General features: G+C 44.5%; 1 protein-coding gene across 7 annotated transcripts in view; it reads left to right on the forward strand.

Moving 5' to 3' along the window:
* The window catches only part of GSG1L (GSG1 like), a 65,097-nt gene that overhangs the window by 31,117 nt on the left and 7,307 nt on the right, over nt 1-26,673 (forward strand). For 2 of the 7 annotated variants that reach the window (XM_075436291.1, XM_075436293.1), the window contains 3 exons: nt 7,038-7,190; nt 11,332-11,443; nt 17,141-17,308. In XM_075436291.1, coding sequence (XP_075292406.1) covers nt 7,038-7,190; nt 11,332-11,443; nt 17,141-17,308 — 433 coding nt within the window. Of the gene's footprint in view, nt 1-7,037; nt 7,191-11,331; nt 11,444-17,140; nt 17,309-23,850; nt 23,919-24,483; nt 25,253-26,673 lie in introns of those variants that run through there. The other 5 variants (XM_075436295.1, XM_075436296.1, XM_009936256.2 and 2 more) reach the window with 5 other exon arrangements.

Genomic DNA, 26,673 nt, shown 5'->3' on the forward strand with positions numbered 1-26,673 from the left:
ACTTCACAATCTGGCATCAGAAACTGCTGGCATACTGAGCTGGCACCAAAAATCAACTTTTCTGATTTGCCAATAAGTTTATAATCATACATACTTAGCACAAAACTCCACAGCTGCATGTGAATGTAGGTGGTAGGAGGTATAGATGTGTATTTCAACTCTCTAAAACTGGTTTGTTGGTTCTATTAATCTAAGAAGCACAACAGTAATTGAAATTATTAAATATTGTGGTTCTAGAAACAGCAACAAATGCTTCTTTATCATCCTTCACATAACCTCATTCAGATGGTATTCAAATTCTCGGTATTTCAGTCCGAATCGCTAATGAATCTGAGAATGGCTTTAATAACACAGTGGAAGACAACTAAGAATCATCTTAGTATGTTGTGGGGAAAGAGCACAGAAGTGCCTGCCAGTAATTTCTTGACATTCTTGAGGTCAGTTTATCCAGAGCGCTCTCACAGAAGAATCTGTGTCAGCAACTGTTGCTTTTGTGTGACGGGAAATTGCAGTGGATTTGAACAAAGACTACTTGATGTTTGGTTTGTATTTTTGCTCAGGGTATTGTGAATGGTCCTTAGTTTTTCCTACTCCAAAGAAAAAAGGCCAGATGCAAACCAACAGAATAACCTATGACAACAGCAGCAGTTACCCCAGTTTTACATTTATGCTTCTTAACTTAGATACCAAACAGTCAAAATCAGCTCAAAATTCCTGAAAGTCATTAATCAAACTGTTCTTTGGATTCCTCAGTCAGGAACTCACTGAAATGTGGTATGATGCCTCGAGTTCTGCTAAGCAGACTTTCTGTGACTTTTTTCAGAATTCCTATTTCAAAGGAAAGTCAGCACTGGAGATTCCTGACTCAGAGTGCTCCTTGGTGAGAGGTAATAGTGTGTTCATTTACAGCGTCTTCCCTGGTGATCAGGGCTAACTTAAAAGAAAATAATCAAGTTTTCTGAAGAAGTTTTGAGCCCTGAGATTCATCACAGGCTGAGGTAAAACTTCTTTACCTCACTGTCAGAAAAATACTAAGTTTGCTTCATTCATTCAGAACTGCCTGTAATATCCTTTGTTAATACGTTGTCTCTGGCAGATGTACTTAACGCGATCACCAGCTTTGCAGAAATGCTCTCAGTATCTGAGTCTTCCTTCAAAATGTTCATGCTGCCCTCCACTGTCTGACAGAAATGCAAGGGACTGATCTTGTTAGATGATTCATGATGTACTTGAGTTCCTAAAATTTCAGTGATCATGGGGGTAATAGTCTTTTCAGTCACAATGAAGAGTATGTTCACTTGAGGTTGCTGGAAAATGGCTTTCCTTGGCATGCAACAATGCTGATGCAGTGGCTAAGTCCATGAGGAGGTGGCACAGATGCTTTTCTCCAGGAACTCCACAGAGAAGGCAATCTCCTAGCACATTGCTGAGGAAATAACAATAGCTCAGAGACATGAAGAAGTTCAGTAATGCCCCAGCTGGTTTACTGATGATCTTGGGAAATCAGACTCTCTGGACAACAGCAGAAGCACAGATGAAAAATGTGCAGGGCTATGTTTTCATTTTAGGCAAAGCTGATGATCATATAGAGTGCAACCTGTCCTGAGATCAGATGATACACAGGTGATACAATTCCTTCTGAAGCAGGAATTCTATGATGTAAGTTGACATGTGAAATTTTTCAGTGAGCCCCAGCTCTTCCATCTCAAGATCTAGGTGAGCAGCTCAGCCCAGGTCCTGTAGTTCCAGTTCTTTAGCTTTGCAAGGAGGCTGCCCTGAAGATGGTGACCCCTTTACCTTCAGGAACAGCTCCACAGTCTGTGATATTCAGCTTCAGAACAATCCCACTTGTGACATATAGCATAATATCTGTGGGGCAGGAGCAAAGATCCAAAGTAACTCTACCATTGTCAGGAACTTTGTCAAGGATGTCATAGACTAGTTAGTGTAGAAGAACCAGAGTGAAAAATAGCAGGACAAAGCATGTTAAAACAGCCGATGTTGAATGTACCAAGATTAGTGGGTCATCAAGATCCTAGTGACCATCTACTTGCAGCTTCTCAGACGCCAGGTTGGGAGATACAGGACAAGTACAGCATGACGTGGAACAGAGATGTGACAGAACAGCAAGACAGATCTCTGTCCGCTCTTAGCCAGGACAAAAATGAACAAGCAAAACCAGCACATTTTTCTAACCTACAAAAAGCCCAGAAGACCTGAGGAAGACTCAACAGGTGGCATCTTCTATATTACTTCAGGGAATCCTGGAAAGATTGACTGAATACATGTGTCTTGCTGCTTGCATGCTGAATGGACTCCTTGCACATGCTCGTGCTTGTGAGAGCGTGTGTACGGGAGTGTAAGTGAAATCAGTTTTGATTTAGTTTTGTTTCAAAGTAAAAGACTCTCCTTTCCTAGTAGGTCTCACGTCACTGCCACAATGTCACAGCATTATCTCCTACAAGGTGAACAGGGATGACACACCGTCTAACAAATGCTGCACATAGTGAGGAGGAGGCAGGTCAGAACCTGACATCTTTCTGCATTGACAAGGAACATCCTTGGCATAACAGGCGCGTCCCAGCTGAGCTCTGTACACAGACCCGCAGCACCTTCTCTGCACACGTAACAGTTGGTTTGATGAACAGGCAAGGAAAAAGCATAAACAGGATGAAAAACACAAAATGAGAAAAAGCTGGTAATTGATAAGAATACAGACTCTCAGATGCAGGCCTTCCAGGTAGGAATCTCCAAATGAATCAAGTGCTGACTCTTCTGAAGGAGAGATTTGTGCACAAACGCCGAGTTAGGCCAGACAAACCCCTGGAGCAAAAGACACAGGCTGGTGGGAACTAAGACAGACAGGAAAGGTGACAGCAGAGAAGACATGGAAAGAGAAAAGTCCTCTGGAGAGCTTCCTCCCTGTCACCTGGAACAACTGAGGTCTCCTCAAGAGAAGGATCTCTCTACTGTGCAGGAAGGAGGCTGTAAGAGATTGTAAGTGGAAGTAAATGATGCCAAGTGACTGCCTCATGGATCTCACATTGAGAGAATAGCAGTGGGAGATCACTTCACCATCAGCACAGAATAGAAAGACACTGTCTCCTGAATTAATAATCTGAATCAACTGTTCTACTTCTGGCAGCCACAGGAAGATGCAAATCCAGATATAGCTTGCATTTTCTGGATGTTATTATTTCAGATGAAATTCAAAATCAAAGCAGGCAGGACAGGACACACTGAGAAATATGCAAACACTGCATGTGTGCCTTACCTTCCCCCACATTAAATGCATTTTAAAAAGGCACAGAGCAGATATTCAGTGTGCACTATGAAAGAAGACATGAGAGTTAGACATATAGAGTTCCTTTCCAGATAGGAACAGGACCCAAAAAGAAGAAAGAATTGTCTATGCCTCCCATGGGAAGCTCACCCAGTCTTTGTGTCTCATTGGGAAAAGGTTTCACAGGGCAGCAAAACTCATGTCTCATTGAGCCATTCATCAGAGCCATAGTTTAGCTCTGTTTCTACTCCAGTTATCCCCTACACCAGCCAACCTCCTCCCTCCAGCAGCTCCCCCAGCACATTAGACCTAGCAACTGTGCAATTAAAAAATAATAGAATGATTTAGGGTGGAAGGGAGCCGTTAGTCCAAGCCCCTGGTGAAAACATGTCCATTAGATCCAGCCACTCAGGGCCACATCCAGTGGAGATCTGAATGTCTCCAAGGACAGAGATCCCACAGCCTCACTTGGGCCCCTCTTCCAGTGTTTGCCCACTTTTTTTGCTTAGCTCAGTCTGGAATTTCTGATGTTGCAAGTTTTGTCTTATCCAACTCCTGTTTAGCTCTAAGAGTCTGGCTTTGTCCTCTGTATCCTTCCGTTAGGTAGCCTTCAGCAGCAAAACCTTCACCTTCTCTTCTACAGGATGAGAAGGTCTAGTTCTCTCTGCCTTACCTTGTGCGTCATGCTCCAGTCCCCTGACACTTTCTCACTGTCTCCCACACCCTTACAGCTCTTAAAATTACAACCAGCCTTCTCCAGCATATCAGGTGTGAAGATCTCCTTGCAAGGTTATCCTTTTGGCAAAACCACTCGTCCCATTTGACCAGGTGGATCCCGTTCCTCTCAGCAGCGCTTGTTCCTCAAAGAGGACCCTGTGGTTAGAGAAGCCAAAGCACTCTCTGTGACACCAGCCACACAGTTAGGTGTTCGTTCCTCCCATTCCTCTCTCCTACACCAGCAGGACACAGAACAACAGCTCGGCCCCCCTGCCCTCCACCCTCACTTCCCAGTGCCCTGCTGTCACTCCGAATGTGCACAAGGCTGCCTCGAGCAGTAGCCCCTCACTTGCCTTCTCGACATGTTAACGTGGAACCTCCCACAGAGGCATATGTGCATCTCTTCAGCATCCTGTTATTTCTCAAGGACGCTATGTTTGTGTTTACAGCATCCAGCTTCAAGCACTGTTTCACAGATGGGCAATAGATAAAACATGCACACAACTGATGTACATCAACTAAACCCCCAAATCATCAACCAGTCACAGAATCACAGAATGGTAGGGGTTGGAAGGGACGTCTCTGGGTCATCTAGTCCAACCCTCCTGCCGAAGCAGGGTCACCTACAGTAGGCTGTAGAGGACCTTGTCCAGGCGGGTCTTGAATATCTCCAGAGAAGGAGACTCCACAACGTCCCTGGGCAGCCTGTTCCAGTGCTCCGTCAGTCAGTCCCCCAGATCCCTTTCTGCAGGGTGGCACTCCAGCCTCTTGCCCCCTACTCTATAGGTACATTCAGGATTACACTGTCCCAGGTGCAGAATCCAGCATTTGTTCTTGTTAAATTTCATACGGCTGGTGATTTCCCAGCACTCATATCCACCAAAATATCTAAGCCCTCTTTACCCTCAAGGGACTCAGCGTCTCCTCTTAGTTTAGTATCACCAGCAAAATTTCTTAGTATGCACTCAACTTCTGTGTTCAGGTCATTGATAAAAACATTGAAGAGCACTGGCCTTAGGGTCTGTGCTCTTCAATGGGCAAAACTGAGCCCTGCGGAACACTGCTAGTGACTGGCCACCAGCCTGATGTTACTCCATTGACTACAGTTCTTTGAGCTGACCCTTCAGCAGATGTTCACCCAAGGAAGTAGAGGACAGAGCCACACCACAGCCTTGAACTGCAGTCACTGCTACAGCACTGCCCTCGTGTGTAGATAGCAGCAGTGAGTATCCTCAAGAGTGGAGACAGGCGAATAAATGTCTGGGCAGATACGTTGTATATTACTCTTTCAAGTTTGGGCTCAGATATTCATGAACTAGAACTCGTTAGTTAGGGCTCTCTGCTGCCTCAGCTTGTAGGTCAGGTTTACATAATCTAATTTTTCCAACTCAAACCATTTCATCATTCTCTTGTGATAGAAACTTCTGTTTGTGAGAAAATGAGGCAAAATCCCTCCTTAATCCTACTGTATCGCAGAACACCACCCTCGCTCTCTCTCACTCATATTTCTTTTTGGAAAAGTGTGTCAGTTACCCTGACACCAAGTTGACTAATAGGAGTGAGATCAACAGCACTTTGCTGTTGATAGATGGAAAATTAGACATACAGTCACTATGAGAAATTAAAAGGTTTATCTATTACTGTCTCTGTAGTATTGTTTAAAAACTCAAAAGGTCAGATACCGTGGCAACAACAAATAGCACATATTAATTAGATGCAATTATAAAGACAAGTTCCCAGACAAAATTTGAGCTGGGGTCATTCTGGTCACTAAAAGGACACTCAAATATCTGATGAAAGTGAGACTGCCTATCTGTTTGATAAGCTCGACTATAGGCATTATCACACACACGTTCTTACACTGAGGAGAGAACTTATTAATAAGTGAAGCCTGTAGCAGTCTCTATGGTTACAGCTAACATGTTCTAATAGAAGCCATTGTCTTCAGATGCTTAACTTTCCATGTTTCAACTACTTAGGCTGAAATTTTCCATCACTGCTCATTGTTTCCAGGTGAATTCTCTAACAATCAGGTTAGCAAATGTACTGAGGAATTCTAGCAGATTCTCGTGCTGAAACGGTGATTGGAAATCTGGCAGGGACTCAACATTATCATCTGTTATCATCCTCTCAAATTCACCCCATGGCTTGGCAACTTTAAAAGACTCAGCAGACCCTGCTAGAGGCTTTGTGCTGAAATTTCCAGATGTAACACCTACAGCGGATGAATCAGCTGCTACGAAATGCTGCCAGACCCACTTACCTGTGCACGACCCCAAAGTCCTGCAGAACGTGCTGGTCAAAAGTGGTGCATCAACTCTGCCCTTCACCTGAGAGAGTTTACCTAGGGGCTGAAGGCAGACCAAATTCTGTATCTGGAGCTCTTCAACTGAGTATGTTACACACAATTGGCTCCACGCCGCTGGTATCCTGGCAGTTCTCATATCAGCCCCAGCAGCAGAGATCTGTGTGGTGGATGCAAATGCCCCAAGTCAGAACAGTCTTTCTGCAGGACACCAGTTTCTAATAACAGGCCCAACACTATTCTATGATAAGCATTTCAAAACCTAGACTGAACACATTTTCTTTGCACAGCTTCGTGAAAAAGAGGTATCTGAGCCTGTTCATCTCCCACCTGCCCGTATCCTGTAAGGTATTATGTGCCATCACCACCGTGTGTGCTAGATTCTGCTCATCTAAATCATGACACAGGGAGGGAAAATGCATTCTGTGTCCTGTGACTTGGGTCGGGGAGTCAAGCTGCTCTGGATATACCCAACGAGGTTCATGAGCCAAGCTGAGATGTTAGGGAACAGCCTGTTCTTTCTGCAGTATCTTTACCACCCTGCCATTCTTCACATCGTCATTCACGACTTCTTCTATGTTTCAGAGTTTGGGTGGTGGTTTGCTAAATTCAAACTTTCTGAATACCCAATTACTCCCAGATATTCCTGATTTCCTAATAAATTTTTGCCAACTTTACTTCTTGAAAGTATTTACTAAGTAAGTGACCAGTCGCTGCTCTTGTGCATTGCAGGTGTCCTGTGGTTGTCGGTGGTATCCGAGGTGCTGTACATCATGCTGTTAGTCGTCGGATTCAGCCTTATGTGCCTTGAGCTCTTTCATTCAAGCAGTGTGATAGATGGGCTCAAGTTAAATGCCTTTGCTGCTGTCTTCACTGTGCTTTCAGGTATGAACCTTCCCTTTCCCTTTTGCCAGAGGAGCTACGACAAAACAAAACTCTAAAACTCTGAAAGAATAAAAACTGGGGGCTACAAAACTCTTTTATCCCCAGATAACCATCGCATTTTTCACTACAATTCTTTGTTCCTTTGGAACAAGGACAGCATGATAAATTTGCCTCTTGCCAGAGAGAAGTCAAAATATATATTCCTGATTCCAGAAGGGCAATGTAGTAATCAGCCTCCCCCTAGCCTGCACAGCCATTACCATAGCCATGGCCTGAGCCTCCATTTTCAGCATCATCACACTGATTATCCAACAGAAAAGCATATAGTGTCGAGAATTCTTTCTTCTGTGTTAATCCTAAAAGCAGGTGAAGGCTTGATGCTTCAAACCAAGGAAAGAAGCCCATCTTGTTCATTAGCGAAATTGAGAATGAAAAGGGTTCTAGTAATCTCACTCGGGAGCAACCCCAAGAGAAATGTGGGCACACGTACATCTCTCAGCACAACTGTTTCAGGCCATTTTCATGCTCAGTCTGTACTGAATGAACATGGATGAACTTGAGAAATTCACTTCTCTAAAAGAAGTTATCAAATCTAACCATGTAATTAAGTGTCCCTTCACTTATATGCTGGCTGAAAACTCCACTTCCCAGGATTTATACAAGCAACCAGCCACATCTGGCTTTTGTGAGCACTCCTGCACCCACCTCACTGGCAGAAAGAACTTCTGCAATAAAAATGCATTTTATTCCGCTGTATTTCAAGCTGAAAGAGATTATAACATCAGTGTACTTTTCTGTGAAGGAGTTTCTATCTTCAGGAATAGATTGTAATTATGAAATACTGTAAGTGGTATAAAACTTAGATCAGAAGCAGAGCTGAAAGGACCAAAAAAAAAAAATCTGATAAAAACTGCCAAAGCATATTTTTCAGCTTTGGATGTAATTTAGGCTTAAAAAAAAAGTCTTCAATTTTCAAAATCAAACTATGTGGAATTCTTCAGCATTCAAACAATTATTTCCATGCTGTTTCTCTCTCTTCACCATTAACTGCAGTTTTAAGTTTTATAAGAATTATGAAGTTTTCTTTCCTACACATCTTTCTATTTTTATTTTTCCTTCCCTCTTTATAAGTACATTGCCATGATGTTCCAAATATAAAATTCAAATTTTACAGAGAAAAAGGATAGAAAAGTAGGAAGAAGCAAAAAAAAAAAAAAAAAGCCCCAAACCCTGAACCCTGCTAGCTGCTTTTTTGCAGTGACAGAAATCTCAGAGGAAAGAAGAAAAGCATATTTATTTAATATTAGCATATTTATAATGACACTACTTTATAGAAATCACATAACAAAGAGGGCTTTGCCTCGGAGCAACAGACCTCTCATTAACTTTGTGCTAGATTTCCCTCCTCAAAGTGCGATGTGATCTTCACAACTTCATATCTCAACATCTAAAGGTTAGGAAAAGATATCCTAACAGTGTGGCCACTTATTGCTGTTTCTTCACCTCTTATGCATCATTACAAACCTGGCATTTTGGTATTCTTCTTCACCTTATACAAATTAAGGAACTTACATCTCGCATGTAATGCTTATAATAAAGCATTTTAATTCATGTGATATATTCAACAAATAATATATTTAGTAAAGGTATCTAAAAATGCTTTAAAATATATTGTCTGTTCCAAATTTAGTTCCTTATGCTTTGCTAGAAACAGCTCTGGTCCTGTAGCAAGGCCAATGATCCTCAGCCAACTATAAATGTCAGTGTTTCTGCACTCCCATCCACTCCAGTTCACCATAGCATCAGGATTTCCCACCTGCAAGCCTCTGTTGCCCTGGACCCCAGGTGGGTGGGCATACAGGCATTTTGTCCTCTTTGTCCAGCCTTAAGCAGGCAGTTGGAGGAAAAGGTGATCTCGTAAATGCAGCATTTGTTGATTTATGTTACAGGCCCGCCATTTTACCCAACATGCGACCCCTAAATGTACAACATAAAATACCATAGGATATTCCCATGGAGCACTTGGCAAGCTACATCTAAAACAGACTAAACCAATGGGTGGCATCAGGAACAAACCAAACCAACAGTGCATGAAGCAGCACAATGCAAGAAAGCCTCGTACTATTTTGCTATAGCTTGTACGTGGCAGAACGCCACTGACAGCACAGCCAGGTACATGTCGGCCCCTGCCCCTCCCCGCTGTTAGGTGGATAAAGCAACAAATGCCACGTTTTCACCATGGTCCCTGTGTTACAGCGGAACTTGCTGACGACCTCCTACTCACCTGTATCAGTGGGCTGTCATCCTGGCCTCCCACGCAGCCAAAGGGCTGAATATTGCTGAAACCCCGTTAGGTTTTGCATGACAGCACACAGCAGAGCAGCCTTGCTGAAGCTCGTCCTGGCCGTGTCAAGCCTCCTGATGGCTCTGAGTGACTGTGACATGTCTCAGGGCAGTCTGTAATATTTTATTCAGGTTGAAAAATTACTGACAGTAGCTATAGGAACAGCAAACCTCAGACTTTAAGATCAATGCCGTAACCACCAGCTGGAGAGAAATCCACTGATTTAAAAAGTACAGCAAGCTCCCAGTGAATTCTGGAAATTAAATATAGCCAGAAACAAGCAAGGTGTGTACCAGTTTTCTGTGCTCCCATTAGGCCACCCACCCTGCAGAATAATCATTTCTTCTGATGTGAATTACTCTTTCCACCTCCTAACCTTCCAGTGTGTTATACAGACACGAAGCAGCTGAGCACATCACCGCAGCTTCTTGTAGTAAAATATCTTCTTTCAGTTGTTGTTTGTATCAAATGTGACATTTGTCTTGCTGAACGTCCTGCTTAACATACCCACAACACAAACACAACGCTCCCCCACTTCCCTCCCCCAGAATTGCCCTGAATCATCCACATGTCTGATGAGACTAATGAAGTGCTTTAGACTCTGAAAGTAAGCCAGAAAGGAGAGCCAAAATTTGGGTCTGGGGAGGGAAAATCAGGATCTTCCACATGGAGGAAGGGCAACTGTGGAAAAAAGTAGATGGTCAGACACAACAGTAAATGGCTACTTTGGTTAAGGAGCAAAGTGTAATGTATGGGACCACACTGTACCCCACAATGGCAGAACACCAGCATTTCAAAGTGCCTTGAGCTGTTGTTGCAGCACAAGGGGCTTTTGACATCTGCGGGTCCAAGGTGTATTTGGAAAATGATGATCCTGCCCCACAGTTTACCTAAGAGAGCCTGAACCCATGCTTTTCATGAGTGCAGCTGGGAGCGTCATTCTGCACTGCCTAGGTACTAAAGCAGACACATTCCAAATTATTGTAGCTAGAAAATTCTCCAGGCATCATCAGAGCTGTTACTGACCACCACTTCTTGAAAAGTGGGCTTTGATTTTCCTCAGAGATATCTAAATGTAAAAATACGAGCTGGCCAGCTACATGGCAGAGCAAACTCGGTGATCTAACTGCCACCCTGTTCTTTAGCATTACAGTGAGTCAAGTGTCTAACACATGGTCTAATCTTCACCCAGCAGTAGTTATATCAGCAAAATATAATCGTATCACAAAAGCAAGCATCACCAACATTGTGCCTTCAGAAGTATTCTTGTGTTGTCCTCTCACCACACAGCATCAGGAATATTGTGTTCACGTAACTTCCTTGTGTAACTTCCAAGTGTTTTATAAGTGTTGAAATTTATAAATCTTAGCAACTGTTCAGATAAAATATCGTTGCTTGGCATTAACATATTCAATCTTGCATTGCCTACAGAAGCCTCTCTCCTTATTCTCTTACCTGAGGCCTGTCTGCGAGGGGCTAAGTGAGATAACTTGTGGGTGGCGTACCCCTGTTTCACAGCAGCAAGGTTGGTGGTGACACTAATTGTGCGACATTTTCTTCAACGATTTTCTTTCTTTAACTCTTCTCTTAATTGAGAATTCAGTATGATGTAAAATAATGAGCTCTCAGTCACACCTTTCCTCTGCCCATGCAGCTCCCTCCTCCACAGCAGAATAGCAGGCATAAAAGTACAACAAAGTCTTCTCTGGAGCTTCCAAAGCACTTCCAGCAGTAGCTGTCTCAAGAATTATAAAACACGTTAGCACAAAAATTCCTATTATCATCGCTGCTTCTCAGGTCTCTTGGGGATGGTGGCACACATGATGTATACTCAAGTTTTCCAAGTGACAGTCAGCCTTGGGCCAGAGGACTGGCGACCACATTCATGGGACTACGGATGGTCCTTCTGGTAAGTGTCACCACCAGTTAATATCTTTTCCTTTTTCAGTTGCTCCATCAGTCTGTTGAGAGATTGTACATATCATATTTTCAGGAACGTGCATGTGAATTTCCAGCTGCCAAAACGTTAGGAGCAAAAAACCGCCATGGCCGTACAATTGCTGAGATGTTAGAGGACAGTGATCAGTGGCTGCCGCAGCAGCAGCTGTGCATATCGGCAGGTATATAGCATTTGTAAATAAACAGCAGCCACAACTACCAACACAGACTGAGCATTCTCATTAAAGTTCAATTTAGGTACATAATTGCCATGGCATTTCAGAGACTTTTAGCTTTTTTTTTTTTTTCTGGTTTTTAATTAATGTCTCAGTTGAACCTTACAGTGTGACTTTCAACACAACCACAGAAGAAGGCATAGTGCTCCCGGCACCGTGACACTTCGCTGTGGATCAAGGGCAGAAGGTTTGGGAAAATGGACATGACATTTTGGAAACTGATTTTCTTTTTTTTCCCTTTTCCATTTATCTTCTAAAAATCACATGAAAATAATTCAGCCAAGATATGTCAACTGTATTATATTGTTTGCAAGTTTATAAGCTTAACAAGGATAGGAGACTGTGGAGAGTAGAAACACCTGCAAACAGCATTCACATCCCTCTACAGGCATCAGCCTCTTTGGATGGTTAGGGAAAACACTTCCTTCTTTTTTTCACTTCTAAATATAGCATATTATTTTCATTCCATCTCAAAGCAGAGGCAACAACCCTTTCTAACACCAATAAATGAATATAAATACTTCCTATGCACAGCACTGCAGGGAATTATTAGTCTTTCCGTCTCCCCTCCCTATATTTCATGGGAGGAGTTACTAACATTTCAGTAACATGTTACAAAATATAAATCACATTATATTTAAAATAGAGCTTACTTTGTGTATCAGTAATGAATACTTCTTGCATATGATGGTGAGCTTTTACTGCATTCATATATTTATAATATTTATATAAATATTTATAACAATTCTGTTATAATTGTATAGTTATTAATATATTTTAAAAATAAGGCGTATTCTCTATTAATTTGTCTTCAGTAATCTAGTTTATAATTTACTGCAATACTCAAAATTCCAAATGTTGTTAAATGTCTAGCATGATAAAGCACTCATTGGATTATTCTCCTTCACCTTGTGCAAGGCAAGAAATCCCATGTCTCAGAACGGGCATCAGAGTCTCGCGGGTCCCGTAGGGCGCTACGAGCCCTCCCCATCCTGTGATCCAGCAGCCCATCCCACAGCCTGGCAGCCCATCCCGCCATCCAGCAGCCCATCCCGCAGCTCGGCAGCTCATTCTGTGACCCAGCAACCCATCCCATGAGCTGGCAGCCCATCCTGCGACAGCAGCTCGCAGCACTGTCTGCTGTCCTACCCACAGCTTTGACCCAGAGCAGACGTTGCATCCCCTGCCTGCAGCTCTCCCCAGACAACCAGAGCCAGGACACAGCGGGCTTTGGTTTAAAGACCAGGACTGACCCTGGGTTAGGGCTCACTGTGGAGGATGATGGAGATATCCACAAACAGGCAAATATGTGGGAGCACAGAATCACAGAATCACAGAATGGTAGGGGTTGGAAGGGACCTCTGTGGGTCATCTAGTCCAACCCCCCTGCCGAAAGCAGGGTCACCTACAGCAGGCTGCACAGGACCTTGTCAGATGGGTCTTGAATATCTCCAGAGAAGGAGACTCCACAACCTCCCTGGGCAGCCTGTTCCAGGGCTCCATCACCCTCAGAGGGAAGAAGTTCTTCCTCATGTTCAGCTGGAACTTCCTGTGCCTCAGTTTGTGCCCATTGCCCCTTGTCCTGTCACTGGGCACCACTGAAAAGAGTCTGGCCCCATCCTCGACACCCACCTTTGAGATATTTATAAGCATTTATTAGGTCCCCTCGCAGCCTTCTCTTCTTCAGGCTGAACAAGCCCAGCTCCCTCAGCCTCTCCTCGTAGGAGAGATGTTCCAGTCCCCTCACCATCCTTGTAGCCCTGCCCTGGACTCTCTCCAGTGGCTCCTCATCTTTCTTGAACTGGGGAGCCCAGCACTGGACACAGTACTCCAGATGAGGCCTCACTAGGGCAGAGTAGAGGGGAAGGAGAACCTCCCTCGACCTGCTGGCCACACTCTTCCTAATGCATCCCAGAATCCCATTGGCCTTCTTGGCAGCCAGGGCACACTGCTGGCTCATGGCTAACCTGTCGTCCACCAGGACACCCAGGTCCCTCTCCACAGAGCTGCTCTCCAGCAGGTCCGCCCCAAGCCTGTACTGATGCATGGGGTTGTTCCTCCCCAGGTGCAGGACCCTGCACTTGCCTTTGTTGAACTTCATCAGGTTCCTCTCTGCCCAACTTTCCAGCCTGTCCAGGTCACGCTGAATGGCAGCACAGCCTTCTGGTGTATCTACCACTCCTCCCAGTTTGGTGTCGTCAGCAAACTTGCTCTTCCCATGTTCCTGAAGTGGGACCTCAGCTTCACTCTGTACAGTGATGGTTGGTTCACCCCAGTTAAAGCTGAGCTCCACTCAACCTACTGCTGTCACAAAGCAGCTTCTCAGATCTGGTAATCTCTCTCCCTCCCCTAATATCTTCCAAGGCAGCATACTTGGCTAATGCAGGACGCTGAGCAAGGTGCAAACATTTGCTCAGTCACAGCTCCCCTGGGACAGACTCGAACACAGCAGCGTTTTCAGCCTGAAGTTGTGCTCAGCAGCCTGAGGAAGGCCATGAGGTTCCTCGTGCCATGCCAGTGACTGGTAGCAGATGTGGCAAAGGGAGGTCTGAACGTCAAGCGCAGCAAAAACAGGGCTTCTACCTCCCAGCTAACACTGAACCCCACTGCTGTACAGACTAGAGAGCTACAGCCTCCCCTGGCATAACCCCCTTTAAAGAAGGCTTGAACACCTTCTTTAAAAAGGGTTAAAAACAAATGCCCACCCAACCTGGTGAAGTTTGGAAACTCTGCACATGTAGGAATTTCTTTCTGCTCCATCTGGGTTCAGGTGATGGCCTGAAGCATGAGCTTTAAATACCCTTGAACCAGCAGTGCAAACATCAGCATTATTTACAGCCTTCTGTAAAAAGTACCAGCATCCTACTGGACACCCTGTCAGAGCACAGAGAATTGTAACACCACTGACAAGCGGGGCCTGGGAACAGCCTCCCCGGGGCCATGAGCCAAAGGGCATGAGCTGAGAACTAGACTGCCATTCATTTCCCCAGTGCCAATGGGAAAACTATATTTTTTGCAACTCTATTTCTTGTGTGTTGGAAGGGAGTGATAAAAATAGCTCTCCTCACAATGAGGAAGGGCTGCCTGTGATCTCAGCTGTCCTAGCGCTGAAAACGCACCGCTCAGTCCCAGTTATCTTACCCCATTCTCAAGCCATTGGCAAAGCCTGGATGTTGGTCTGCGCTTTAGCACGAGCCAGGAGCAGGCCAGGGCATTCTCCGGGCAGGCGTTTCAGTGGCTCTGAGGATCAGTGGGTGTTCAAGCTCAGCCCCTATAGAAAGAAAAGAAATGTAAAAATGTGAGCTGTTTGAACCACAGAGGAACTTAAGAGCACAGCCTTGAGCTCAGCTACCAGAGGTGCTACAGGTACAGCCCCACCACATCTGGGGCACAGCTGGCATGGAGGTGCATTGCTGTTAAACAGGTCTTCACCTAAGGTAGCGTGTATCTCACAGGTAGGAGAGCCACTCTTTACACTTAAAGAACATTTAACTAAGGTCCATAAAAACTAAAATATACCAATCATAATTGTCTCATTATTATGATTTACCAAATGCCAGACCTGAGGTCACATTGATAGTCTTCATTCCGTATTTCCTTCTCCGAACCTTTCAGCATTTCTGAGTTAATGATTAGAAATGATCAGAAACTTTCAAGTGATTTTTTTCTCCATCTGTCGTCCCTCAGGCACCAAGCAGGCACCGTGAAGCATGTGGTTTCAGCTGGCTTCTTCCTTGATATTGTTTAGGAGGCCAGCTGGAAATGTTTGGAGCTGTTGGAGCTTTTCCACACGCTCTGTGTAGAAGGAAGACACTTGCCAGGCTTCCCTGGGCCTGGACACTCACATGTAGCACGAGTTTCCTTTCCACTTCACCAACTGTGGAAAACCTAAGGGAACTTCATCACCCCCGGGCTCACTACACTTCCTTCTCATTTGATTGCATCTGGCAAATGGGTTCAAAACTGCCTAGAAAAGGGCTGTCTCCACACACCTCATTGCCACGGGAGTTCCTCAAGGACTTGCTATGCACTGAATTTTGAAATCATTGAAATGAGCCATTGCTGTATACTTCAATTTTTTTCCAGATTTGTCAGTTCATGAATATGTGTTCTTTTTCAAGTTTTGTCTAATTTGAAATGAGAAGCTGTTTCCTTGTCTGCAGATCCTCTGCAGAATGGGAAAACAGCTCATGGTGAGGGCTCCGTTGAGAATGCGTGTTTGTAAGATAATGCTACTGTGGCTGTATTCTTTCTGTTCTGCATAATTTATATCGCTGTACAATTTGGTTACAGAAAAGGTGAAAGCAAGGAGCAGGTAAAGTGTGTAGCTGACAGAGGATTAAGTTAATGCCAGTTACTTATGAAGCCCCTGTGAACTATATGTAACTGGAGCTGATAGGCTGAATATGAAGTCAAGGGGAGCCTGAACGCAGATAAAAGGAGGAACTCGATGCCTTTTTTGTAGCCCCATTTCATGCTCAAAAAGCGTCTAAACTCCTTGGGGCCATGAGTTTTCCCCAGCCACATCTGAACTTGAGATCAGTGAGGCAAAGGCTGGAGGAGAGATGTGCAGGGAGGGCAGAAGACATCCAGCAGGGAAAACCCAGTCCACGAGCAGGAAGAAGAGTAGCTTCCTGCTGAACTCTCCTTGCCAGGAGACCCAGGACAATGCTTGCTGCTGTTCCAGCCTGGCACTGAGGCAGCCACTTTTTTTCTTCCACTTTCCTTCTCCCTCTGTCCCCCCATACTCCTGGTCAGTACTTGCAAGTGTCCTGCCACTGGCTGACCAAGATGGGCTATCACTGCCTGCACACTTGGGGCACTGCCCTCAGATTGGATCTTCCCACCAAATGGAAGTGCTGTCTTCTGTTCTGGTCAGGCTTTCAGAGGCCAGATGTAAGCCAGGAATTCCAGAAATGTCCATGAACCAGGAAAGAAGGAAACACAGTAGTCTGATGAAGACATAAAATACTGGAATAGAAACCATCCCTGCAGTAGCGTTGTACAGCATCAGTCTCCCATGGATGCTGGAGAACTTCCACTGGTCCAAAAGATGTGCTCTCTGGGGCACTACTCCTTCCAGGAGTTCATTACTGCTCTACAGATTTTAGCACTTGTCTGAAAGGCTCTGAAACATTTCAAAGGGAAATCAAGAGGTGTTCAGCTTTTCTGTCAGAGTGTACCGAGTGTTCCCATTAGCACTCTGCCAGTTGGTTCTCCATGGGATGCAAGTTGTGCCTAGCCCCTAGCCCAGCATCCTGCCTGCATGTCTGAGCACCACAGGTCATTCGAGGTAAGATAAGGAGAACGGGTCTGTCACCGCTGACTTACCTGCCTAGTCGCATCCTGTGTATGTGTGTCTCTTGACGTCAGAAATATAACGCGAGCTGCTGTCTTAACCCAGCTCTGTCTGCTGGTTTCTCTCTCCACAGTCTGGCATGGGGCTCTTTCACCTGCTGCATGGCGGCCTCCGTTACTACCTTGAACTCTTACACTAAGACTGTCATTGAGTTCAGACACAAGCGCAAAATCTTTGAGCAGGGCTTTCGAGAAGAGCAGAACTTCCTAGACCAGGAAGCCATCAAGTACTTCAGAGAAAGGTCAGTGCAGTCAGTCGCTCGATCAGTGGAGGGTTTCACAGACTCTGCTAGTCTCAGAAAATCCAGGCTCTCACCCACTTCAGCACAAGTGGGTGAAGTCTCTGAGATACTCGGACAAGATGTGTGTTAAAAACTAACACAAAAGTTCCTACTTGATTTGTTTTTTCTTAAGTTTTGTGATGTCCCCTTACCTGCATTTTCTTATATATTCGTTAAAACACAAGACCTTACAGTATGCATCAGATTAATAGAAAGTCATAAGACGCTATCCTGCCAATGTAAGCTGATTTTCCCTCTCCGGAAAGGTAGAATTGTGGGGATATATCAAATGTTACAGCCACACTTTCTCAGCACTCGTACTAGATACCTCTCAACAATCCTAATGCCTGCTGAGACATTTTCCAGCCACCCCAAGGCCACTTTGGAGATGCTATCTTCCATAGTCACATGCCTACAACCCATCCTAGGCTCCTCCACACAACCCATCCTCCTGAGCTCCTCCACATGAACATAGCGCATAGATCATATTGCGCTGCACTGCTCCTCTGCAGAAACACCCACACGCTGCCACCCACGCTGCTTTCAGGGGCTTAGATCGACTCTAAGTCCTGTCAGATCCCTGGGGGCCTGGAGATGCTCCTTCACTCTGCCCATCACCACACACTGCCCACCCGCAGCACTGCTGATCCCGTGCACTCTGTTAACCCACATGGCTGCGCTGGCATACTTGCCGCCCTCATTCTTCCACGAGAAGGTTAAGGCTTTGCTTAACATTGCAGAATGTGACGAACATACAAATATGGACCTCACATAGCAGGGAAGGTGTGATGGGCTCCACAGGGGTACCTTCATGGAATGAGGAGCTAAGTACAGAGAATCCTCACTGAAAGCCTATTGTTGGAAGAAATGTAAAGATATTTTGGGAACAGAAAACATAAGGAGGATTCATTCTTCTTCTTCTGACCAATGTGGCAGTTTCTCACTGGTGGACGAGAGTGGTTGGGAAGCTCTGAGGAGACAGAAGGCATGAAATGATCAGGCATTTCAGTAGTGAATTGAGGAGCTCTCCTGAGCAGGAAGAACTAGAGACCTTCCATGCTTATCGTGGTTAATGTTGGTTACCCAGGCTTAACTAACAGTTTCTGCTGTTACAGTTAGTCCTCTGTCAGCTTTCAAGTTTTCACTCTACCTTTCAGCGTGGAAGGATGAGAGAAATTATTCAAACAACGATGATTTTCCTAATTTGCATCTAAAGATGAAAGTGAATTTTTAAAAATTCTTTGCCTGACCAAAAAACCCCAACCACAGTGAAAGGGTGTGGTCAGCACGTGCCTCCGGGGAAATCAGCACCCGGTGAGGGAAAACAGTCAGCGAATCTCTGCAGCGAGAACTGCAGATGAGAGACCAGCAGAATTGTAAGCAACAGAGTATGTTGAGCTACACTGGGAAATGCTAAGGAAACTACTGCCCTTTCCAGAACAGTAAATAGCAAAAACCATTAATGGTGCAGAGGACAGTAATATTTTTTTCTCACATGGGTATTGTGCGGTTTGATTTTGATTCCTCTGGCACTCGCCATACTACAAAGGACAACCCCCCCTCACATTTTTACATACATGTAAATCAATACCACAAAGCATTTTACAATCAAATCCATGTCGGACTAATTATAATCTGAGAGACCTTCACCCCAACACACTAGAGAAACAGGTGAAGGGCTCTAAAGAACTACAGCAAGCCGAACTCAGCGCCAAGGCTTTTTCAGGTCTCCTGGAAGGAAGGTTTGAACTTACCGACGCAACTGGCAGGGTATTTAACACATATCTGCCCAAGGCAAGTGACACGTCCCCCCTTGGCCAGTACCAACCAATGTGGTTTTTAACTCTTACATGTATCCTTCAGAACAAGCTCCATACTAGCCAAGGTGTATACAGAGCAGCCTGTTCCTTGTGATTGCTCTGTGTACTGGTCAGAGCCACCCTGACCAGTATACAGACACAAAGCTTTGTCTCTACCACTTGCTTTATGGCTGGACTGTATATTTTGTTCTGTCCTTCCAGCTTCCTTGCTCGTTATCAATTTGTGTGAACAATTCACTTGTTGGTCACATCCTCCAAGCCCCTCCACACACACTTGGCAAACACAGTTCAAGCATGTGGTGTTCTCAAACTTCATGATTATGACTTTCTTTTTTTATATGACATTATTTTAATTGTTGTATCCGAATACATAATAAGAAGCCTAGAGACAGTGTTACCATGGGATCATTCCAGAGATTTAAAGCTGTGCAGCATTACATCCTTTTTTTTTTTAAGTTCGCATATTCATCATGAGCTTCACGACTGTGACCTGAGCATACTCTGAGACTGCCGGGGGTCCAGGGATCATCAATTAGCAACAGAGTGCTGCTGGATGCCGCGGGTGCCAGCAGTCCCAGCAAGCACACCACTTCCCCTAGCTCCAGCCTTTCTTTGCAGAAATAGAAAATAACTTAAATTCTCTTTCCTTCCTGTGCATATACCCAAGGATACTTCACATTCCCTCCTACTCCTACACCTCCATGTTCCTTTTCATATCTCATAAATAAAACCCTCCAGGCTTTTTTCCTTCCAGTTCCTCTGTACATATTACTGCCCTCTTCTTTGTGTGTTCCTCTATCTCAGTACACATCCAGCACCCACTGTACACGAACATCTACCTCTGTGTTGAATAGACTTAGTGCATTAGGCAGTTTTCTAAGAGCAATATATTTCTAGTGAAATTTAAAGCTTTATCACTATTCTCCACAGCCGCAGTTTATCTTCTGGGAGACAGGGAAGAAAAGCATTAGCCTTATTTTGTCTGATAAAAGTTTTTTGTTAGAATATATTTCTACAGGACGCTGCTCCCAGAGAATAAATTTCCATTACGAAAAATACTGACAGTAAAATACCACTAATCTCACAAGTACTTTGTCAAACATAATATCACTGTGTTTGATTTCATTTTAATCACATGTAACTGCATATAACAATGGAAGATTTACTAGAGACCTATTAGATGAAAGAGCTCCTTGAGAGCTCCCAATTCAAAAAGCGTGCACCATGTTCACTGTGCAGTGCAGGAGACACAGAGGATGAGCCAAAGCAGTGCATGGCTTGTTGCCCTGACCCTCTCCCTTCTCATCAGCTCACCCCGTCCCCTCCCCTAGCACGTCAGCCTCGCATAGTCTGCATTACGGCTGCTTGCTAACTCCACATCCTAAGAACTGCCTCAGCTGTGAAGAACATAGGAAATACCTTTTCAATAACATTAATATATATGTACGCCCTAAATGCTGCTCCACAGCCTTTTTTCACTCTACCTTAAACAGCACATGTCGTATCCAGCCCTAAGTCCACACACAAGCACAACCAAGTTGCAAGCATCATGCTCACACAGCCAGCCACACATCCTCTGACTCCCTGCAACCACAAAGACCCAGGTCTTGTCTCCCAGCAGCTAAGCATCTCACTGTTTCTATCACTGGGAAAACATTTGAACAGTTGCTGAAAAATCAACCATTCATGGTGTTATATTCAACAATTATTTCCTTCCCAGGCCTGGGATACTTTGAGAATTCCAGACAAAACAGACTCCATAATTCACACTATAAAATCAAAACATATTCTAGCTCTTCAGAAATAAAAGCTATGATAGCCCTCAGAGTAACGCTAAGCAGAACAAGTAAATGATACAGGCTTGGAGGTATTATTCATGTATTAATGTATTTCATGTTCTATGAAATTATCAGTAGAATTATCTGCAACATGTCAGCTTTCAGTCCTTGTCCTATTATTGGTTGTCCTCCCTTTTTCTCTGGTTTTCCTTTTAACTGAATATTTGTCTATAACTTTTGCTCATCTTTTTCAACTTTTTTAGTTTATTAAATGTCAGCTCGTAATAGGTATCTTTCTTCTTTCCCTGTCTCTTTCTCTTTCTGCTCTGTTTTGTACGAATGTTCTTGCCCCACATTACCTTGAGCATGGTCTGTTTTCTACAGTTCACCCCAGCTAGCAGAGGAGGAACCCTCCACATGCCTTTCTGCTTCCTTTGCTCTGAGGATCCTTCCAGACAAGGGACAGGGATTCTTTGTTCTCTCATATGCAGTCTGATAAGCTATATGTGACAGTCAGCTGAAGGAATGTCAACGTGCCAGGACCTTCTCCTCTTCCACCGCCCAGCTATTGGGCTTCTGTAATGCCCTGAGGCATGCAGAGAGTGGGTCCATGACCACTGTCCCTTTGGTACTGCCTGGTGCCACAGAAATGCAGCGGCTCCACAGTGGGGTCATGCCATGACATCCCACATGTTCCTCCCTACCCTGCACAAGTGTACCCATAAGGCCATGAGAAAATAATGCCCGCAAGCAGAGGACTGGGGTAACACTTTCAGAGCAGCACTAACTTCAGCGCACCCACTGTTAAATCTGCAGCTTTCCTAATGAAACATCTAATAAATGTGCAACTATTTAGTTTGGGGGTGCTAAAAAGGCGGTGAGAGGAAGGCAAAATGGAAATCGGTAGATGTAGCAGTTTTAGCAGCTTTGCCCGTATGGCTGTGTAATAATTAGGACACATTCACAAGAATTGCACTTATTTAGACCAACTGGCTACACTGACACTATCGTCACATCCATTCAAGCAAGGGACAGTGCAGCCAGGTTGTTCACATTGAATGCCTTTCCCAAGGTTGTCCCCAGTTTCTCACCTTCCTTTTTTTACATGTTAAAAAAATACCCTTACAGCCACTTCCCACCACCTGTCCCTGTTCCCAGAGCTCTGGTGGACTGTGCTTTCAGGTAAAGAAAGAAAACTTTCCTCTCTGCTTCTTTGGTATGCTGGGGGGAAGGCAGAAGTTGTTAGTGGGGCAGATGGAGACCCTGGAGCAATAGTCACAGCTGCTGGAACAAGGACACTTGTAGCTATGGGGAGGAAGACCTGGGGCAAGGGAGCATGGAAGCTTGGGGTGAGAGCACGTGAAGATTGAATCCTGGGTTCAGGGATAGATGGCCTGAAAGGCTAGATATCACAACCAGGTGAGCTCTTCATGGAAAGCTAGTCACTGCCTCGAGCAAGGAATCAAAAGTTAGTGAAGTGATAGGAGAAAACTTGAATTACCCATTGCCCTCTTTTACTGTTGCCAAGAGGAGAAAGAGTAGCAGCTTTTGGAAGTGCATCCATGCCTGACCAGGTTGCGTGAGGCTAGAGGTGTTGAGTCCCGCTGGAACTGAAGCCACTGCAGGCAGGGGTAAGGGGGTCAGCCCAACCTGGCACCAGTGGGAGAGGGGACCCTCGAGACCAGCATAGCCCTGTCTCCAGTCTGACATCCAGCCTTTTGTTCCCTGTGAAGCAAATCTCACTTATTAGGTGCTATTAAACCAACATGCAAATTTAGCAAGTAAATCTGGAGGAGTCAGCCTTCCGCAGCTTGCTCATCCATAGCACAGCGCTTGCCAACTTGCAGCTGTCCATCAGCAGCCATTGTGGCACTGCAGCTGAGTTCACAACAGGGTTTTTTGCTGACTGAGCCCTTACTCCGATCTGCAAAACCAGCCCAACATCAGGCAGATGCTACTGGTGAAATTCTAGAGTGAACTGAGTTCAAACTGCCATTGATACCAGTGCAGAAAAAATGCCTCTGCAGGGATAGACAATGTAGTTTTGAAGCACTAGGAGCTGTTTGAAATAGACAGCAGGACCAAAGCTATTGCAGACATAATAAATCAGGACTATTTCCCACACTATGAGAATCAGAACTTTTCAAATCACCATTCGCATACGCTATTTTTTTCTTTTTTGTACATTTCTCTGATGTATCTTACTGACAGCTTGCTTTCTCTAACTCCATTGTTCTCATATAAACGTTGTACAGATCATGTCAATGCTTTCCAAAGACATGCCAACATTTTGCTCTAATTTCCTCCTTGATCACCAAGATATCTGAACAGGTTTTCAGCTACTGACCTGCCGTACCTCCCATTTACAGAGTCAGTGTCTTTGCATATGGACGTCAATAAGAATTTCCAGTCTGACTATCCAGCTGTCACGAGCGCACAGGGATGAGTGTAAAGTTCTGCCTTGGATTTATTCTGCACTTTATTCTGCAACACAGGGAGGTTTTTTTCACAGAGCTGTTCCTACTGGAAAATTACACGGATTGGCACTTACATGGTGTAGCACTAGCAACATGCCCACTTCCAACACACATGTAGTGTACAATTCTGTTAGTCCCTGATGCTTAAATTAATCCTGAAGAGTGGAAGAGTGGGAGAGACGCAGCCCTGAGCCCCTCATTTCTATTTCCCATGGCTTCTTTACATGAGCTTACCCCTGAGAGGGGCAAAGCCAGTGGAATCAAGCCCTTCCTGAGACCATTACAATCTCCGTAATGGGCCTGGCTGGCTATAGATGGAGGAGCCCAGGTATGTTGTACTCTTATTGATTTTGAGCCTTCCATTTCTGTGCATTTGGGAGCAGCCTTTGTTTCTGTTAAAGGTGCTACTTCTATATTCTCTTTTCCAGGACTGAGGAGGAGAGGGCTGAGGCTGGGGACCTGAGGTTACAGTGCCTCCATAGCTGCTCCCCAAATAGTAAGTGACCATGGCTCAAACGTGTCCGATATACACAATGGCTTGTACCGTCCCCATGCTGGCTCCTTGGGGTTAAGAATAAGGTTTGGAGTAGGAAGCTATGGAAATAGAGGTTTGTAACTTCTCAGACAGCGCTGCCCAAATGATAATCAACTAGCATATGAACAATACAAAATCCCCCAGGATTCAATTTAGGGTGTGCACATAGCCTATAATATTATGTTATCTCAAGAAGCTGTGACTTCACAGTAGTTTAAAAATAAGCTCTAATTTACACCTGTATAACTTTCATTATCACTGCCTTTTTTTCCATCTATATTTCTCACTTATTCACAATGATGCATGCTATTGAATATAAAAATGATTGAAAGCATCTTTGGTAGACAATAACATTTGTATAATTAATGCCAGCTCTTGCACTTACTCAGAAAATTGCTATACTTTTATTCAGCGTTTGCAAAAATACTTACTTTAAGCTGTGGAATCAGTGGTTCAATGTACAGAGCAATACTGGAGCACAACTCCTGCCCTGCTCTGAATACTATACTTTTCCTTTACTCTCCAGGAAAGATGTGTGCAGTTTCATGCATCTAGTTCCTTGCAAAGACAGCAAGTGATGCTTCATTCAGCAGGAGGGAGACTTGGGAAAGTGACTTGCTGACTCTGCGCTATTAAAATTTGGAAACCTCATGGCATTTTGCTGCTTCTGTCTTGCTGAGATGCACATCTCAGCCCCATACTCATGGAAGCTTGGTGTCCATAAGCCTAACAATTGAGGGTCCTGATCCCTCATCAGTCCCATGTCACTGCAGGTGGTCTCCCCACAGGCATGGTAGCCCTAGTATTGCTCTCAAGCTTGATTTGTCATCAGCTCACTTGGCAACTCCTGCTCCTTGAAAATGTCACATCCGTTATGGACCTTTCCAGAGGCAGATCCCCATCTTTCATTTTCACAGGCCTGAAAATGTCCGTTGGTACAAAATTGGTCTGGGTCGTATTTCCCAGGAAAATTCCCTACCTGCCAAGCTACTGGCTAGTGCTCAAACATGCTTATTTCATTATGTAGACTGTTCAAAGGTCTTTGTTTTAAAGAACAAATAACAATTCTTGACGTTATGTGTTCCAAGGAATAGAAACAAGGCTCTGTTGGTCCTATGCCCAGCCCTGCCCCAGTATTTCAATGTAAAGAACACACAGCTTACCTCCCTAGGTGTGCTCACAGCGCTGTGAAAGCAAACTGCAAATGAGAAGTCGGGCACTGTTCTTTAATCCGATACCCATTCTTCAATATTACATCAGCTGCAATTTCACATCAGTTATCTACTGTAATGAAATCAGATCAATTTTAATAAAGTGATATAATTGAAGTTCTGCTCTCAGTTCACAGTTTACTTATGCATGCAACTTAACCTTTAGAGTCGTCATCATTCATGCTTATTTGGGAGCAAAACCCAGTAGTTACTGCTGCTCAGGATGGCACAAACCCTCACAACCTTCAGAGGAAAGTCTCCTTCCTGGAACAAGCCCTGTACCACATCAAGTCATAGCTGGCCTGGATTCTCCTTAACGTTGTTTCTAGCTTCACATACTCCCACTTTTCATTGCCCATTTCTAGACACAGTAATTTCTTCATTTGCACTGGACAATGAAGGCCCTGTTAGGGACAGGGCACGACAGACACATCAGAAAGTCACAAACCAGCCTGGACTCAGCCTTGTTATCACTGCGCCTCTGTGCAGTGCCACTAGGCAAGAGGAGACTGCACAGAACAGTTATCCTGATCTTCTTTCCAAACTACCTGATGACCACCACTTTCTGTATTACTACAAAATTGTCTACAGTAAGGCCAAAGTCTCGAAAGTTGTTCCTGGAGGCTGATGCCATAAGACCAATGAATAGATTAAAGCTTTTCAGCCACATCACTAGCGAAAAGTCAACTCAGTGTGGTGTAGATTCAAAGCCATTTCTCACCAGGAAATGTTAGAAAAGTCTCAGGTGCGGTTCCAGAGCTGCAGACTCACCTCAGCACTCATGGGCAGACTTCCAAAAAAGTCAACAACTGCCCATTGCAGGCAGACTGAACAACTGCACTGGAACCACTGGACTGTGCCTCCTTGCCTGGTCCAGGTAGCCAGCTGGTGGCATCGTGCTGGGGATAAATGCCACCCTTCTACCAAACCAAAGCTGCTTGCTTTCCCCAGCATCATCTGCTATTTTTTTTGCTAAGTGCATCTTTGTGGTTGTCAGTTAGTTGCAAATACCCAAAGAAGCTCATTACATTACCTGCATAAGAAGTGCCATGCAGTGCTGCAGCAAAGGCATCATCAGTGATGAGGCTTGCAACCCCCCGTGCAGTAGGTAAGCATCATAATTTCTACTGATAGAGAGACAAGCAGGGAGCAATAAGAAATGACATATCCAAAGTCACAAATGGTAGATGCCCTAGTGTCACACTTACCTTTCTACATGCTTTTCTTTAGGCTCAGGAAGTGGCGTGTCGCAGAGTTTGCGTCTCTGAACCATAGTGTTGGGAGCACTACCTCTGTTCTACATCTGTTAATGGTATATGAACAAGGAGTTACTAAATCCAAAGGCAGACATTCAAGCCACAAAATACATAAAGAAAACAGTAGCATGAATGTTTATTACTAACATTACTTATTAATACTAATACTAATTATTATGAGTTTGTCTTGTGGCAGTGGCAAGTGTTCCAGGGATGGGGGCTTGGTCAACTCACCGCCTGCATTACACT

Source organism: Opisthocomus hoazin, chromosome 15 (assembly GCF_030867145.1).
Source record: "Opisthocomus hoazin isolate bOpiHoa1 chromosome 15, bOpiHoa1.hap1, whole genome shotgun sequence".
Classification (NCBI taxonomy): domain Eukaryota; kingdom Metazoa; phylum Chordata; class Aves; order Opisthocomiformes; family Opisthocomidae; genus Opisthocomus; species Opisthocomus hoazin.